Source organism: Chenopodium album, chromosome 23 (genome assembly GCF_948465745.1).
Source record: "Chenopodium album chromosome 23, dcCheAlbu1.1, whole genome shotgun sequence".
Classification (NCBI taxonomy): Eukaryota; Viridiplantae; Streptophyta; class Magnoliopsida; order Caryophyllales; family Amaranthaceae; genus Chenopodium; species Chenopodium album.
Window position 1 is genome coordinate 5,060,883 of NC_137856.1, and position 15,786 is coordinate 5,076,668.

Sequence of the window (15,786 nt, forward strand, 5' to 3'; positions counted from 1 at the left end):
AGTACAAGTTTTTTGTTTTTGACAACAGATGTGTGCGTGATAACAATTAAGAGTACGTGTTTTATATTATTCGTCTGATTTACATAATTTGAAGTTACTTTAACTTGTTACTAGGCTGATTTTTATTAATTAATAAAAAATAAGGGCATATGAACCATAGTGGTGCTAACTACAACTTCCAAAGGATAGGGCCTTTACAAGCCCTTAAATCTAGTGCCTAATTAATACTATCAAATACTTTGTGTATATTATATATATGGTCAAAGAAAACACATCTAAAGATGGATCTTTTTGTTTTTGCTTGATAAAATTTGATAAGAGAATTGATAGCTTATAGTCTTGTGCTTGTACATGAGATCGAGAAGCGACCAATATTCATATATGATGACTAATTACTACTTGGTTCCTTGCTCACATTCCTTATGTAGGCTCTAGCTAGCACGCAGATCAGACCATAAATTGCTATAGATTCTCATGATCGAGACTTGCTCCAATTGATACCATTTTCACAAAGCCCGTGATCAAAGATTAATTAGAGAAAAGTTTGTAGTTTTTGTTTGTCTATTGTACAAAGATATCAAATAAACTACTCCTTAATTATATATCTAGTTATATACATGTAGCTTAGCTTCTAGCATGATACACGATGAGAATAATATGAGGAAATGGGGTACCTAAATCTATCTCCCATGGAACACGATATTATAATAATTTCAAGTGAGTGATATACTTTGCTATTAGATCGTATGACCTCACTTTAAATGGTCATTAATGTACGACTTTAAAGTAACTTATTAGTTTAAGTCATTTTAGAAAAGAAAAACAAACATCTTCATTTAGAAAAAAATTGTTGTGACGAGAGTGTCCAAACAAACTTTTCCAATAATTATGTGCAAAAAAACTTTTGCACAGTACATGATCGATTAAGTACGGGACATTTGGTGTTAAAGTCATCTACCAAAAATGAACCATTTAATTAATTAGCAGTACTAGAATACTAGTCTCAACCAACTGTGTGGTATTTTGCTTGGCTCCTAAATGACAGTCGAACCCACACGGCCACACCATGCACAAAAACTACTTATTGGTTCCTATCATTATCATATTCCTACTAGCTAATGTTGTTTTGACACCTTAATAAATAAGTCTTCAAAATGCCACTTAAACTAATTACTTAATTTGTGCTTCCGATCCTAAACAACAATTATCTTTTAGTTGTTGTATGAGGGCCTGAGGGGTATTTTGGATATAATTAGTTCGTTGGTTGTCATTACAAACGATTATTGATGGTTGTCCTAATCCTGGATAAATCTATAAGTTTGTGAAACAAAGAGAGTAATTAGTGAATGATCATAATTCATAAGATGTCCTTCCATGGTCAAGTTGTAAAACGAACTTTTACAGAAAAAAAAAGGGTAGTCAAGTAGTCAACCAAAAAGTCTGAAAATTAAGTAATCTTTATTGGAATCTGCCTTGAATCGCTATTTTAAGGGCCTGTCTGTTCAAAATATATTCAGTTCAGTTCAGCTCTAATCAGTTCAATTCCCAATTTCCTTCTCTCATAAACAATTCATTTCAGCTCTATTCAGTATTTCAGTTCAGTTCAATTCAGCTCAATTTAGTAAATCAGAACAGGTTCTATGTTGGAGTAGCGAGTTCGCTAGGTAATACTCAGAGTTATTATATATTAATATATAGGCAAACAAGTTGCAACGAAGAGACGAGCTATAGCTCTAGGCGAGTGAGCCATAGCTCAAGCATCATCGTGGCTTTAGCGAGCTATAGCACTTGGCGAGTGTAATTCAGTTTTCTCCCCATATGACGGCTATTAGAATTTACTTGGAGAATACTCTAGGTTTTAATTAAGGTTTCTTTATATCATAAAATAACTCTTAAGGTGATCAATTATATCACACCATTTGAGCCATTATAATTAAGCACTTCTTGTACTATTCTCTCGTTATTTTAATTTTCATTATGGTGAAAAAGCTCTCAATACTCCACCTGATGTAGGTTTGATTTTATTTAACCATATGTAAATTCCCATTTTTTTGTTTATCTAATTGCTTTTCCGTCAAAAAAAAAATTGTTTTTCTCGTTCTTTATTTCATTGACTTGTAACGCATTAATCAAATAAAACATTGCCTTTTTTTCCTAACAACCATAATAAGTCTACCCAAATTTCAAGTCGGGTTTAAGATAATACGGAGTATTAGAATTGGGTAACCCATACCCTTGAAACTTGTCTACCGCCAAAATGAAAGCTTGAGCTTCAGCAAGAAATTATTGATGATACTTTGATTTCAATTGCCCTATTGAATTATAAGGAAGCTGGATTATTTGTGAAACAATAACAAGAGCTAGTTAATTAATAGAGGTACCATCACATACAAATATACAATCATACATAGTGATAATGTTTTGGAAGATACTACTAGCGGAACATGTCTTTTTAAGAGATAACGACATATTTGTCAAATTCTAAATTGCTAATTTATTCAAATAATTATTGAATAATTAAGGATCAAGAGAGTGAGGGATAGCTTTAGTGGTTAGAGCTCCCCTCTCGGTTGAGGACCAATACATGCATAAAACAATGTAATGTCACATAAAATTTATTTTACTAGGAGTATCAGACAATGCTCATAATAATCAATATTTTAATAAATAAAGAGACTTAAATCATCTTTTTACAGGAATGCTCCATAGGACTTATAAGCTTAGCCAAATAAGTGGGGGTACCCCTTCTAGTGTAACCAAACAGATTAAGGGTCTGTTCATATTTACTGAATTGAGCTGGACTGAACTGATTGAAGCTTGACTAAACTGAACTGAACTGATTGGAGCTGAACTGAACTGAACTGAGCTGAAATGAATATTTTATGAGAGAGGGAAATTAAGAGCTGAACTGAACTGAACTGATTGGAGCTGAACTAAAGTGAACTGAACTGATTGGAGCTAAACTGAACTGAAATTAAGTAAATGTGAACAGACCCTAACTAATGGATTACTTTTTTTTAGTACATATTGTACTTAACCAAGAAAAGTTAATTGGGAAATTGAATATAATGTGCATATTTAAAAGACTGAACAATTAAATTACACATAAGTGTATTTGTCATATATTATAGAGAAATTCTACATGGTGGCCTTCATGTTTTAAAAATTTTACATGAAAGATTAACTTTTTTTCAATTTTATCAAGTGGCACTCTGGTTTTGTAAAATTAAGTTTAGTGTCTTTTTTGGCTTTATGGCTAACTTTTATTATTAAAATGGTTAACCCTAAGTTTTTTGGTTTAAAAATTAATTAAAGGAAACTTTTTTAAATTACCACCAAAAAATGTAACCATTTTTGAACTAACCAGCCGTTTAATTTTTTATTTTAAATTACCACCTCTTAAATTAAATAAATGCTCAGATTAACACCCATTTTAGAAATCCGATGGATTTTCAGTCTGTGAGCCCCACCTAACTAACTTCCCTCCTATTTTTTCATTTTTTTCTCTCGATTTAATCATCTCACTGAAATATTTCACTCAATCTATCATCATTTCCTTCATTGAATTCAACACACCAATTTAATTTCATTTCTAAACCCCCAAATTTTACAACTTTAGACAAAAAAACCAACATATCACCACCATTACACTGTCACCCTTCTCATTCATTTTCTCTCTCCTCCCCTCACTACTAAAAGCTGAAGATGGCGGCTCTGGTGAAGAGAAGGTGGTTGAGATGGCGGAGAAGATCGTTCTTCGATGGGATTCCAGTGTTTCCGAGGAAGCTCGTGAATTCAAAGCCCCAATTTCAACCCCAAATCGACTTGAAATCAGAGCCCCAATTTCAACCCCAATTTGATTTGATTCCATGAACCCTAATTCTCAAATATACCTATTTACCCCAATTATAGTGAAATTTGGTAGAATTTGGTGAAGGAAATGTGAATTAAAGTTTGGAGAACGATTTTAAATAGAGAATCAAGGAAAAATAGTCAAAAGGGTAAAAATAAGCGTTAGGTGGGACCCACATACGGAAAATCCACTAAAATGGGTGGTACTCTGAGCATTTATTTAATTTAAGTGGTGGTAATTTAAAATAAAAAATTAAACGGGTGGTTAGTTCGAAAATGGTTACATTTTTAGGTGGTAATTTAAAAATTAACCTTAATTAAATTATATTTTAAAATAAAAATAAAAAAAGCAAAACCACCGCCGCCACCTCTTCCCAGCCACTGCTACCTTGACCCTCGCCGGCCAGCCACCTCTTCCCCTTCCCCTTTCCCACCGGCACCCTAGCCCTCTACTTCCCTCGCCACCGCTACCCTGACCCTCGCTGGCCAACAACCTCTTCCTCTTCCCCTTTCCCACCGGCACCCTAAACCTCTACTTCCCTTGTCGGCGACCCAACCTATCTCTTAAACTCTAAACCCCCGCACGTCTTCCCTCACCACCAAAACAACTCCCCCTCCCTTCCGTCGTCGTTTTGGTGGTAGGGGATGAAGTGCAAGGTTTAGGCATTTGGTTGGGGTTGTCGTCGAAGATAGAGGATCGCTGGGGAAAAAGGAATTGACGGTCGGAGGTCTAGATAAAAGGAAAAAGGAAGGGGATAAGATTGGGTGGGCCGCAGTCAGTTTGACATATAATAAGAGACAAGAATAGTAGTAAAAAATTTACCTTCATATGCTTTGATCTATATGTTCGTATACGGTTTTATGATATGGTATCATACCACTTGTGCTGTTGTAGAAATTTTGTTGTTTTGTCCACACATTAGAATAACCAGTAAACTTAACATGCACATCAAACAAGTTCCGCAACATAGAATAACCAGTAAACTTAACATGCACATTACGGTTGAAATTCCGCAACATAGAATAACCAGTAAACTTAACATGCACATCAAACAAGTTCTTTACCCATGGTTTCTTATCCGCTATTTGGAGTGTGCAGAGGTTGCAATATGAGGCACAAAAGGAAATTCTCTGACGAACATCCCAGAATATTGGGGCATGACAAACATAATAGGATATATATTCTCCTACGAAATAATAAATCTATATCAATATATTTAAATATAAACAAATATAATAGTTGGGTGGGTCGCTGGCGGCGTAGGGATCTGTTCGCCGGCGAGGGTAGGTTTGCTATGCGTAGAAAGTTTAGGTGTTAGGGCTTTAGAACCTGGAGGACACCATATTGAATTTCTCAATAATATACACGTAATTTGTTAATTTGCATAAAATGTTCATGTAATTAGTTTTATTTAATGTAACATATTTTATTGATTAAACTTATTTCTATTATACTATCGTATTTTGAACAATTATTTAGTTATTAAATCTATTTTTGATGCATATTTATTACGTATTAATTAATAATGGTAATTATAAGTTTTTTTCAATTTCAAAGATATTTCTTTAACTAAAACTAAATCAGGTTGTTTTTTTTTTAATGAAAAGCTGGTATCGGTTGACATTAGACTGTGGTAAAAAGGAGCCTATTTCAACATGTGTTTTTCTATGTGTTTAGGTAAAGCTGAATTCATGAGTGTGGAAATGAAAGATGAGATCGGTGAGTGTCATGGATTGAATGATGATTGTGATGTAATTTTCTGTGATTGAAGTGATTGTGATAGTACAAAAACATGATTAATGGCGGACAATACTGATTTTTTTTATTATTCTAAGCATTCTAAGAGTACTACTATTATTATGTAAACATACCGGATTAGGGGCCAAATTATATAGAATTAAATTTTAACCCATAAAATAATGCGTAATTAATTGGCTATACAATTTTTCTGAAATAAATATATAGTAAAGTATATTATTACCTTAATATTATTAATTATTATACAAATACCATAAAAAATAATTCATTAACATAATTCTATTTTATTAAGTAATTTAACTTTGATATAAAATTGATGATAAGGGGATTCAAACACCCAACCTTTTATAAGAAAGACAATTATTTAATCATCTAAGTCAATCATAAACTATGTTATAAACATGAATATATATATATATATATATATATATATATATATATATATATATATATATATATATATATATATATATATATAATAATCACAAGGTTTAATTAAAGTAGCAACCGGTACAACGCCCGGGCTACACACTAGTTAAAAATCAAATAATAGCTAAAATTCACAGCTGAGAATCTAAGATTGAAGTCTTGTATTGATAAAGGTTACACATACAATTGTCGTGTTTTTATTGGCTAGAGTAATGGGGCCAAATTCCATTAAAATTCAATTTATATTTGACTTTTGATTTTCTCCCTCTTTTGATGATGTGTCAAATTTTTAGTGGTGTTGTATGTAGGGAAAATATACGAGTGTTTTAATTTGACAAAACATAAAAATTGAAAAACAATTAATACATAACATTTGGATTAAAATCCGAAGAATATCATCAAAAAGAGAGATGATAAGTCATATGGGTTTAATTTGCATTGGGCTTTGTGCAAAAGTAAAACAAAGTTATTAAGTCGTAAGTCATATACTTCCTCCATTTTTCTTAGTTACACCGTTTGACTTATAAATTATTCACAAAGTACATTTTGACTAACTTTTATGATTTATAACTATGATAAAACATAGTCAAATGGGATCTTGTTTAAATCGTTTCAATGTATATTTTATTGGTATTCACTTTTATTTTTTTTTATTTTTATTTTTATAATTTTACAAAGTCGAGAATTAGAGATATTAATCGTTAAAATAGTGTGTTGGCATGATAACAAAATAGTCAACTAAGGGCCTGTTCATATTTGCTTAATTTCAGTTCAGTTCAGCTCTAATCAGTTCAATTCAGCTCCAATCAATTCAATTCAGTTCAGCTCCTAATTTCCTTTTCTCATAAAATATTCATTTCAGCTCATTTCAGTTCAGCTCAGCTCAGTTCAGTTCAGCTCCAATCAGTTCAGTTTAGCTCAGTTTAGTGAATGTGAACAGGCCCTAAATAAAAACAGAGGTAGTAGTAATAACTTTAGGTGGGTTTAATTGGCATTGGGGTTTGTGCGAAAACAAAGTTACTATGTCATTTTTTTAGTGATCTCGCTAACTTCATTGGGCTCTCAGTGAGTACTAGGATGCATGGACACTTCATCCAACTGCCGTGTCCGTGTCCGACACCGACACTCGTAAGACATACGACAACACGTCTCGGACCGTATCCTACTATGATATGGGTTGTTTAACTTTTTTTAATGAGAAAATTAAGTAAACTAAGATAAATAAGGTAATTATTAAATAATAGGAGTGCTTTCATACATTCCTATATATGTTTTGTACTCGTGTCCATGTCAGTACTCGTACTTGTGCAACCGAGGGTCTCACTAGTCAAAATTTAAGGATTTTAATTACAGAAACTAATTTGGGCAAATTTTCAAGAGAGGGTTAAGCGCCTGCACGCCCCTTCAAAGGACCGCCTCTGTCGACACAACACGAAACCAACTCGTGCACAATCTGTTTTGATAAAGTAGTCAAATTATGCAATTATCTTACATTTCACATTGTTTTTGATAGATTTTGTGAAAACACAAAATTAACATGAAACCAAACACAAACACGATATGACACTACGACTCTTTGCCAACTCTAAGTTTACTTCATATTCATACTATTACTTAAGGCAAGATAACCCCACATTATACCCTACAAACTTATATCTAGTTTCAAACCTTAACTTCATAATCAAACCACAAATCCACATATTTACAGCTGTAGTACAATATCAGCCTTTTAGCGACTAATAATAACAGCATAACGAAGCATGAAGGTAAATCGGGTTCCCTCTAAGGTTTCTCTCTTGGGAGGGTTTTCTAGTCTACATTGCTAGAATTTTTCTACTTTTTGAAGGTTTTCCTTCACTCTCTCATTTTTTACGCTTTCTCATCTTTTTTTTTTTTTTTTTTTTTTTTGTTTCATTTTTGAATCTGTGTAGAGGCTTTCGCCAATGTTTTTACCGGTGATGAGCAAAAAAAAAAAACTATTTAATTGCTTTTAATAAATGGAATCCATCTTTAAGATGGTGGTTATTCTATTAGGCTTACTTTTTTCTGTTCTCTGCCAATTGAAGATTTAGGATTTCATAATCTATAGGGTATCTAGAAGGTCATATGAGTATTTTCACTCAAATAAGTATTCATCAGTGGATCTCTAGCCGAATTAGTGCTAACTCACATATTATATTGATTCATATGAAGTTTTTTATTTTTTATTTTATTTTATTAAAGTGATCGTTGATCGAGTTTACAATGTAAGTAGTTTTAAGGTGATTTATACTTGTGTTGGAATTTTGAATTTTCTAAGAATTGTTTGCAATTATACCGTTTGGTTAACTTTTATAATAAAATCATTTTTCCTTTTTGTCAAAAAAAAAAAAAAAAAAGATGATGAGACTCTAAAATAAAAACGGAGGGAGTATTGATTTGTAGCGCACAAATATATACTCGAAATTGCTATATACATCCGGGTGTACGGTGCATCTCCAAGGTATTGTTTGCTCATTTCGATGATCATTGCTCTTTTATCATTCATTGAGTAAACAAATATCTTGAATGCATCGTTCTCCCTCCGTCCCTTTATTATATTCCTATTTCTAATATTTATTACTCACATAATAAAGAAAAGTAGGAATCTACGAGTAATTAAGGAACGAGGAGAGTACCAAATACCAATATTTAGCGCTTATGTTACCCTCACGGACTCACCTCACCTAAGGTCCTTAGACCTTAGTCTTGACACCAAATGATATGATATGATATGAATCTATGATAATACTCCGTATTTCATTCAAGTCAAGAAATAAAATGATGCCAAATATAAATAGATTTCACATTGTCCAAGAACCACCAAAATCTCATTAATACTCTACCAATATCGACTCCCTCCCTTCTTTCCTTCTTCATTCTTTCTCTCTCCTCTCCCTCACTTTCCCAGCAGCCATTGCACCCCATTTCATCTCACATCACAAAGAGAGACTTCATTCCTTCATTCATTTTTTTAAAAAATAAAGATTGTGCTCATTCTTTTTTATTTTTATTGTCCAGTAAAAAAACAAAAATAAAAAAGATTGTGACATTTTATATTTTTGTTTTCTGGGTTAATTCTAATGGTTTTTTCTGCAAAATCCAATGGTGATAAAAACAGCAGTAGCAGCAACAATGAAGGTTGGGGAATGGGATTCTTGCTTATCCTTTTTCATCATCACCCAGATAATAATAATTCTCACGAACAACCCAATTTCTTTGGTAATAAGAAGAAATCTTCAATTTCATTCGCTTCTAAATCAAACACAAATCTACTCGTTTCAAAAACACAATCTACTCTATCAATTTGTGGGATATTAGTTTTCACAACTATCTTATTATTCACTCTTTCAACCTTCGAACCCACCTCTGTTATGAAGAACAATTACCCATCTTCTCGAAGATTTCTGAAACAGAACAACAACAATCACGAAAATACCCATCAAAGATTCAAGGTTTTGAGCATGTTTTCGAGTAAAATGAAGGGCAGTGAGATTAATTTCACCCGCATTGATGCTGCGAATCCTGCTTTACAAGGTATGGGTGCTCTGTATTTAAGAGGGAGTAAAAGTATGACTGATTTAGTTGTTGGGCATGTATCTGAAAATACGTCTGAAAAGGAGTTAAGGACATTTCTCCGAGTTTTGATTCACCACTCTGGTCTATTGTCCCGTGCTGACTTTGTTTTAATCTACGCCTCGGCGTCGGCGATGGCGAGGTTTGAAGCATTGGTGAGGTTTGAATGTGACTCATTTGTTCAACTTGTTCGAATTAGTGTTGAACTCGGGAGGTTCACCGAGTTAGGAAGTGGGTTTAGTCGGTATATGGTGAAGAGGGAGGTTGGAGAAGGGGAGAAGGAGCCGATTTGGGGGAAGAAGAGAGGGAACTCGAGTGAAGGTGAGTTGACTCGGTCGAGTTACGGGTCAGTGGTCGGGTTTGAGGCGAGTGAGCTTGACCCGGAAGATACGCTTTCGGGTTTCTTGGATCATGTGCCAATGAGTTTGCGGAGGTGGGCGAGTTACCCCATGTTGCTGGGGAGAGTCCGCCGACAGTTTAAGCATATGTTGCTAGTTGATATAAGGGATACATTGATTCTTTCCGACCCGTTTAGTCGGGTTCGGAATCGGAGCTCCGAGTCGTTGTTTATGTGGTCGAATCTCGATACCGAGCCGACTCGGGGGCATCATCATGGCAAGAGGAACTCGGGAAAGTTGCGGGATTCGAACTCCAAACCTCAATTTAACCCCTCCGTGATTGTCGGTGGGAGCCGCGGTGTGCGTCGGTTCGCAACCGCGGCATTGACCGAAATCGTGCGGGGCGTGATAGAGCACAAGGGGAAGGGGAGAAACTCGGTTACTGAGTCGGGACTCGTGAACCAACTCGTTCACAGTGGGCACCTTCTAAAGAACATAAATTTGATCACACCGACCGAGCCACTCGCCGAGTTGAGTTCACTCGGCGGGTTTAACTCGGTCGACTCGGCGAGTTCGAGTTACTTAAGGTTGTCTGATTACTTCAGTGTGGTGCAACGTGGGCATAGTAGTGGTGAAAGTGGTAGTTTTGATATTGATGAGGTGGTTATGAAAGAAATTTGTGCATCTCATAAATTATATTCTTCTGTTTATAGTGATTGTTTGGTTAGTCAATAATAGTTAGTTTTACTAGTAAAATAGTGCAAGTAATTGGGTGAAAAAAAAAAATACATAGGATAATAAATCTAAGTTTATTTTTCTTTTTTTAGTTAATAATGTGCAAATTCTGTTCATAAAAAATGGAAACAATTTTGGAAATATGGAATAATTACATTTAGTTTGTGGTTGAATAAGTTTTTACTACATTGGTGTGAAATTTGTGTACCTCAATGTTCTGCCTGCCATTCAGTTTGTTTGGGTGTGTTTTGGCAAAGGTTGTATATATGCTTAGGCAAGTCAATAACGAACTGGCCAAAATTGGGGAATAAAATAATGATAATATAGACTTTATATTAAAATTATAATATATGGTTTTTATATTATATGGTCATGGTTTTATATTCCTTTATTATATGGTCCATGAATTCTAGGGTACTGAATTAATACTAGTGTAAGAAAAAGAGAGTATAGTTTATTATGAGTATCTAGTTATATGAATTAATAGTAGTAGTAATATAAAATAAATCAGACAAATTCTGTTGGTTCTAACTTTCCTCAGGTTAGTTGATTTTGTGTTAGTAGAGTTTGGTAATTATTGTTTTTGTTTTGCTTGTTTTAATTTAATGTATTTACAAAGTAGAGTTAGTATGTTTATCATGTTAAAATTGTTTAGAAGTAAAAGAACATGAGTCATGACACTTTTGACACACTCATTTCCAATGACAAGAAAGATCCAACTAATTTATACAATTACGGCTAGTGAAGACTGACAAGTACCCTAAATGTGAAACAAAGATCCAATTTTAATAAAGAATTGGGATTATTTTTGCAAAATAAAGAATTGGGATTATTAATACTGATATTGAGGAAGCAATTTTACAATTTTTGCTTGGACCGACCGACTACTAATTAAGGTACTCATCTATTTGCCTTTCACTCTCACTTATTCACCTCGTTGTCACTTGGAGGATCCTCACGATCATCTTTAATACGAAGTATACAATAGCACAAGCCTAATGTTTTATTATCCGAATGTATGATAATAAATGGAAAAGGTATAGTTTTGACCTATGACTTATCATGTATAGACCTTCAATCTTAACCAGTAGACCAAAACCTCATTGATAGTCTGACCTCAGTGCGAAAATGTGTATCTTCTAGAAATTGTTTCGTGTTTTCCGTTTTATATGACTAGGTGGAAGTGGATTTTTTTTTTTATTGTGTCGGTATTCTATAAGCTTGGAGTGAAATAAAGACCACAAAGGACATGTGAACATGCAAGCTCTTAAAACGACTGTGAACTGTATGTTTCTCAAAAGAGTCAATTTTACAATGTGGGACTAATTAAGAGAAGTGATAAAGTGATCAACAACCAAATGATTCAGGAGTATGGCTTATTGGAAAAAGGTCGTTAAAGTTACTAATTAATTGTGGGTGAATTATACTTTATACTATAATATTATAATATTGCCACCTATATTGGTGGTTAATTTAAGCCTTATTTTGGAGAATGTGATCGCATGCTACTAAAAAGTTGGTAAAGAAAGAAAAAGGAAAAAGAGCTTAGTTCATGTAAGTATACTACACCATTACTTCATTACTTCGATAATATGGTTAGCCCTTCCAAAAAAAGAAATAAAAAGGTTCTAGTTTAGAGGAATAAATAAAAGAGTTTTGTTTACATGTTTGTACATTGTTTAGTCTTATAGGTAGTCTCGAAGGACGTGTTGTAGACAAGACTTGATCATGAATTTTGAGTACCAACTAACTTTTACCAAATACATACTCGTACGTTAATTTGTCATATAAACTGTGATTTCCTAAAGGATTAATTGCATATGTTAATTTACCATATAAACTGTGATTTTCTAAAGGAATAATTGCATATGCAAATTACCACTTTTTTTAAAGGAAATAAATGCAAATTGAGGTCCTATCCTAAAGAAAGGATCCTAAGGATTTACCTTGTATACAAATATAACTATAAATATTTGATTTTGGAAGATATTCTAAAGTGTCTTAGGTTAAATTGCAATGATATGTGAAGTAATTTGGAACAAATCGGTTTTAGAAGATATATGAAATCACAGTAACGAGCACTTCTTTTTATCAAATAGAAAAGTTTGTACACTCCTTAAAGGTAACAAATTATTATGCAAATACAAATATGCAATCATTTTTGCTTGTGAATGGAATGTGATTTATTCTTCCTGGCAAGGTAACAAATTATGTAAAAGTAGTAAAAACTTATTTTCTTAGTTGTATATTATTGAGTATTAATTTTTATTCTAATTTTGATACAGATTATGTATCTTCTAAATCAATAATTTAGGCATGCATTAAACTCATATTAATTCTTTGACATTTTTTTCCCTTTCTTATCTCAATCAATAATCATTACCAAATGTACTAAGTACTAACTGCTGGTTACAGAAATTATTTTTTAATAAATATTTTCTTAAAAGGGTAATATTTCAATATAGAATACCTTGTCAAAAAAAAAAAAAAAAAAAAAAAAAAACAAAAAAACAAAACTCGTAAGAATTATTTAGGGCATCTTATTTTCTTTTATTTTTAAAAAAATTAAAAATAAAGACTACAATATGAAAACGGTTACATTGTTATAACATACAAGTATGTGATTATAAATTTATTTTAAGTACTACCTCTATTTTACAACAGATGCAACGTTTTTGCTTTAGCAAGTCAACCTATAGCTAACAAAAGGAATGTGTGAGTAATACGTTAAAGTCAATAATGGTGATCAATTCATAATCAGGAGTTAATTAATCTACCCTAGAATTAACATCCAATAATCAAATCTTTGCCATATATAATTAATATTCCTTAGAACATGTAGAAGGGTGATTAGTGAAGATAATCATAACAATAAGTATAACATAACTCAAAAACGGTGTCATAATTGTGCAAAGGCAGAGATCTAGGAACGTGAAAACCATGCAAATACAAGCTAGCTAAAACAAAGATCCATGTTATTTAAGATTTGATGTTTGTTCTCATGAGATTTTAATCTCTCAATTCAATCAATGATAAAAGGTAAAGCAAAATAAAAGTCATGGAGGAAATGTGAGACAACTGCAAGATATTAGGAAGGTGGCTCTCTATTGCATTCATCAACGAATTTTTCGTCCCCATGTTACCTCCCATTTTTTAATGCGTGGGTTCCTCCTCAACCTATTCATTATTCCACCCTTAATTCTTGCTACTATCATAAATAACGGTTATCAGTGAGCGTCGTCTACGAGCTAAGGTAGCATAGTTGGTAAAGTCACGTCACATCATACTTCGTATATCATATACTTCATACTGCATTAGTGAAAAAAAAAAATTGCACCACATCAGATAATAATTTAAGGCGTAACTTTCTCAAATAATACTATGAATATATATGTAACTGTCTTACATTGATAAAAAGTAAATCAGATAAGACAAAGTATAAAAGAAGTACAGATAAGAATTAAGGAATTAAGGTTAGTTAATACAAAGTATAAAAATTAAAGTTAGCTTAGATAATTAGTTTGAATAGATCTTGTTAAGGTCAATTAAGTGTAAATTAAGTCTAAAGTTTGTAAACTTAAGAACGCAAGATCCATTAAAGGGAGTATGTGAATGTGTAGTGGTGGACAGTAGCTCATAAAAAAGGCCTGTAGCATTAGTTGCACAGTTGCATGCAGTAGTAATAGATACTTGTAGTTAATAAAACGTGGGGTTTAGCACTTTGATGTTGCTTCCAAGACAGAACTTTACCCTTATTCAAAGCTTTGGTTGGGTAGCTACCATACAAATTAAGTCAAGTTAGATCTTTCTTAGAAACCCAACAATATAATGTTACCATACTCTCTACTTTTATGCTCTGTCCACTCCCTAAAATACAACTTCCCTCACCCCCTTTTATTTTTAATTTGTTTATAATTATTACAATTTGCACACACAATACTATGTATATTAAGGGTCTGTTCTAATTTACTGAATTGAGCTGAGTTAAGCTGAACTGAACTGAATATTTTATGAGAGAAGGAAATTAAGAATTGAACTGAACTGAACTGAGCTGAACTGAAAATAATCTAAAGAGAACAGACCCTTGGTTTAGCTCAATTACTTGGTTAAGGTGAGGTTGTACTTGTTAGGATTTGAAATCGAATCTCGTCTGTATTATTAGTTTTTTAGTGCATCTTTCTAAATATTGATGACATGTATATTAAAGAGAAACGAAAGAGGAATTAACGTATAATGTAGGTGAAAGGGGGGTGGGGAGACAAAAGCATAACGGTATTGACTATTTAGCTTGTTATATATTCTTGTGAATACTTTTGAGGGGTATTGACTAATGAGAGTAAACAAGCGCAACCAATTTATAAAAAAAAATGAATGAAAACGGACCATGTAACAAATTCAAAGAATCAAAAGGTGTAGATTTTAATGGAAACAACCTTATTGTTCAAGCATTAGTTGTTTTATTTATCAAATAAACTACTTATAATATTTTACTAATTTATACTTACTTTTTACTAATCAAAACTAATACTCCGTACCAAGCATACATGGAACTAGAAATCGACAAGTTTGACAAGTACATGAATGTTGAACAATAGTACAAAAGGCTGTGTTTGTAGATTTTACATGTATCCTACGTTATTTTATAATTATTGGCAAAGAATAGATCAATTTTATAGGAATTACCAAAGGAAATTATATTTTGTCAGAAAAAAATAAAAACAAAACAAAATAAAATTATTCCCACCAAAATATACAAGTATAACAAATACAAAGTTGCCAGATTTATGAGAATGACAAGAGTTTGGTGAATGATATGTCATTTTATAAACAGTGTTATAAATAGAGACCTTAAAATAGTAATATCTCATTATTTAAATGTTCTAGGATTTTCTAATAAAAAGGAACCCCACCAATTTAAGTGCTGAAAACATTGTGTTGTTATTGCAATTTGAAATTATTTGTGGAAATCATATTTTCTCAAAAATAAAACAAATTTATCCACCGACACTAATATATGATTGATATCATAAATTCATAAGGGCCTAAATAAGGGAGGACATTTGATGTTGTCAATGCGTC

At 32.7% G+C, this 15,786-nt stretch overlaps 1 protein-coding gene across 1 annotated transcript; it reads left to right on the forward strand.

Annotated features, from left to right (window-relative positions):
- Positions 1 to 8,876: 8,876 nt before the first annotated feature.
- Positions 8,877 to 10,927, forward strand: LOC145608858 (uncharacterized). Its single transcript, XM_081664453.1, has one exon. The coding sequence runs from the start codon at positions 9,142 to 9,144 to the stop codon at positions 10,705 to 10,707; it is 1,566 nt and encodes a 521-aa protein (XP_081520579.1). The 5' UTR covers positions 8,877 to 9,141; the 3' UTR covers positions 10,708 to 10,927.
- The last annotated feature ends 4,859 nt before the right edge of the window (positions 10,928 to 15,786 follow it).

Coding starts and splice junctions, on each gene's coding strand:
- LOC145608858 (XM_081664453.1), top strand. CDS start 9,142: ATGGTTTTTTCTGCAAAATCCAATGGTGATAAAAACAGCAGTAGCAGC.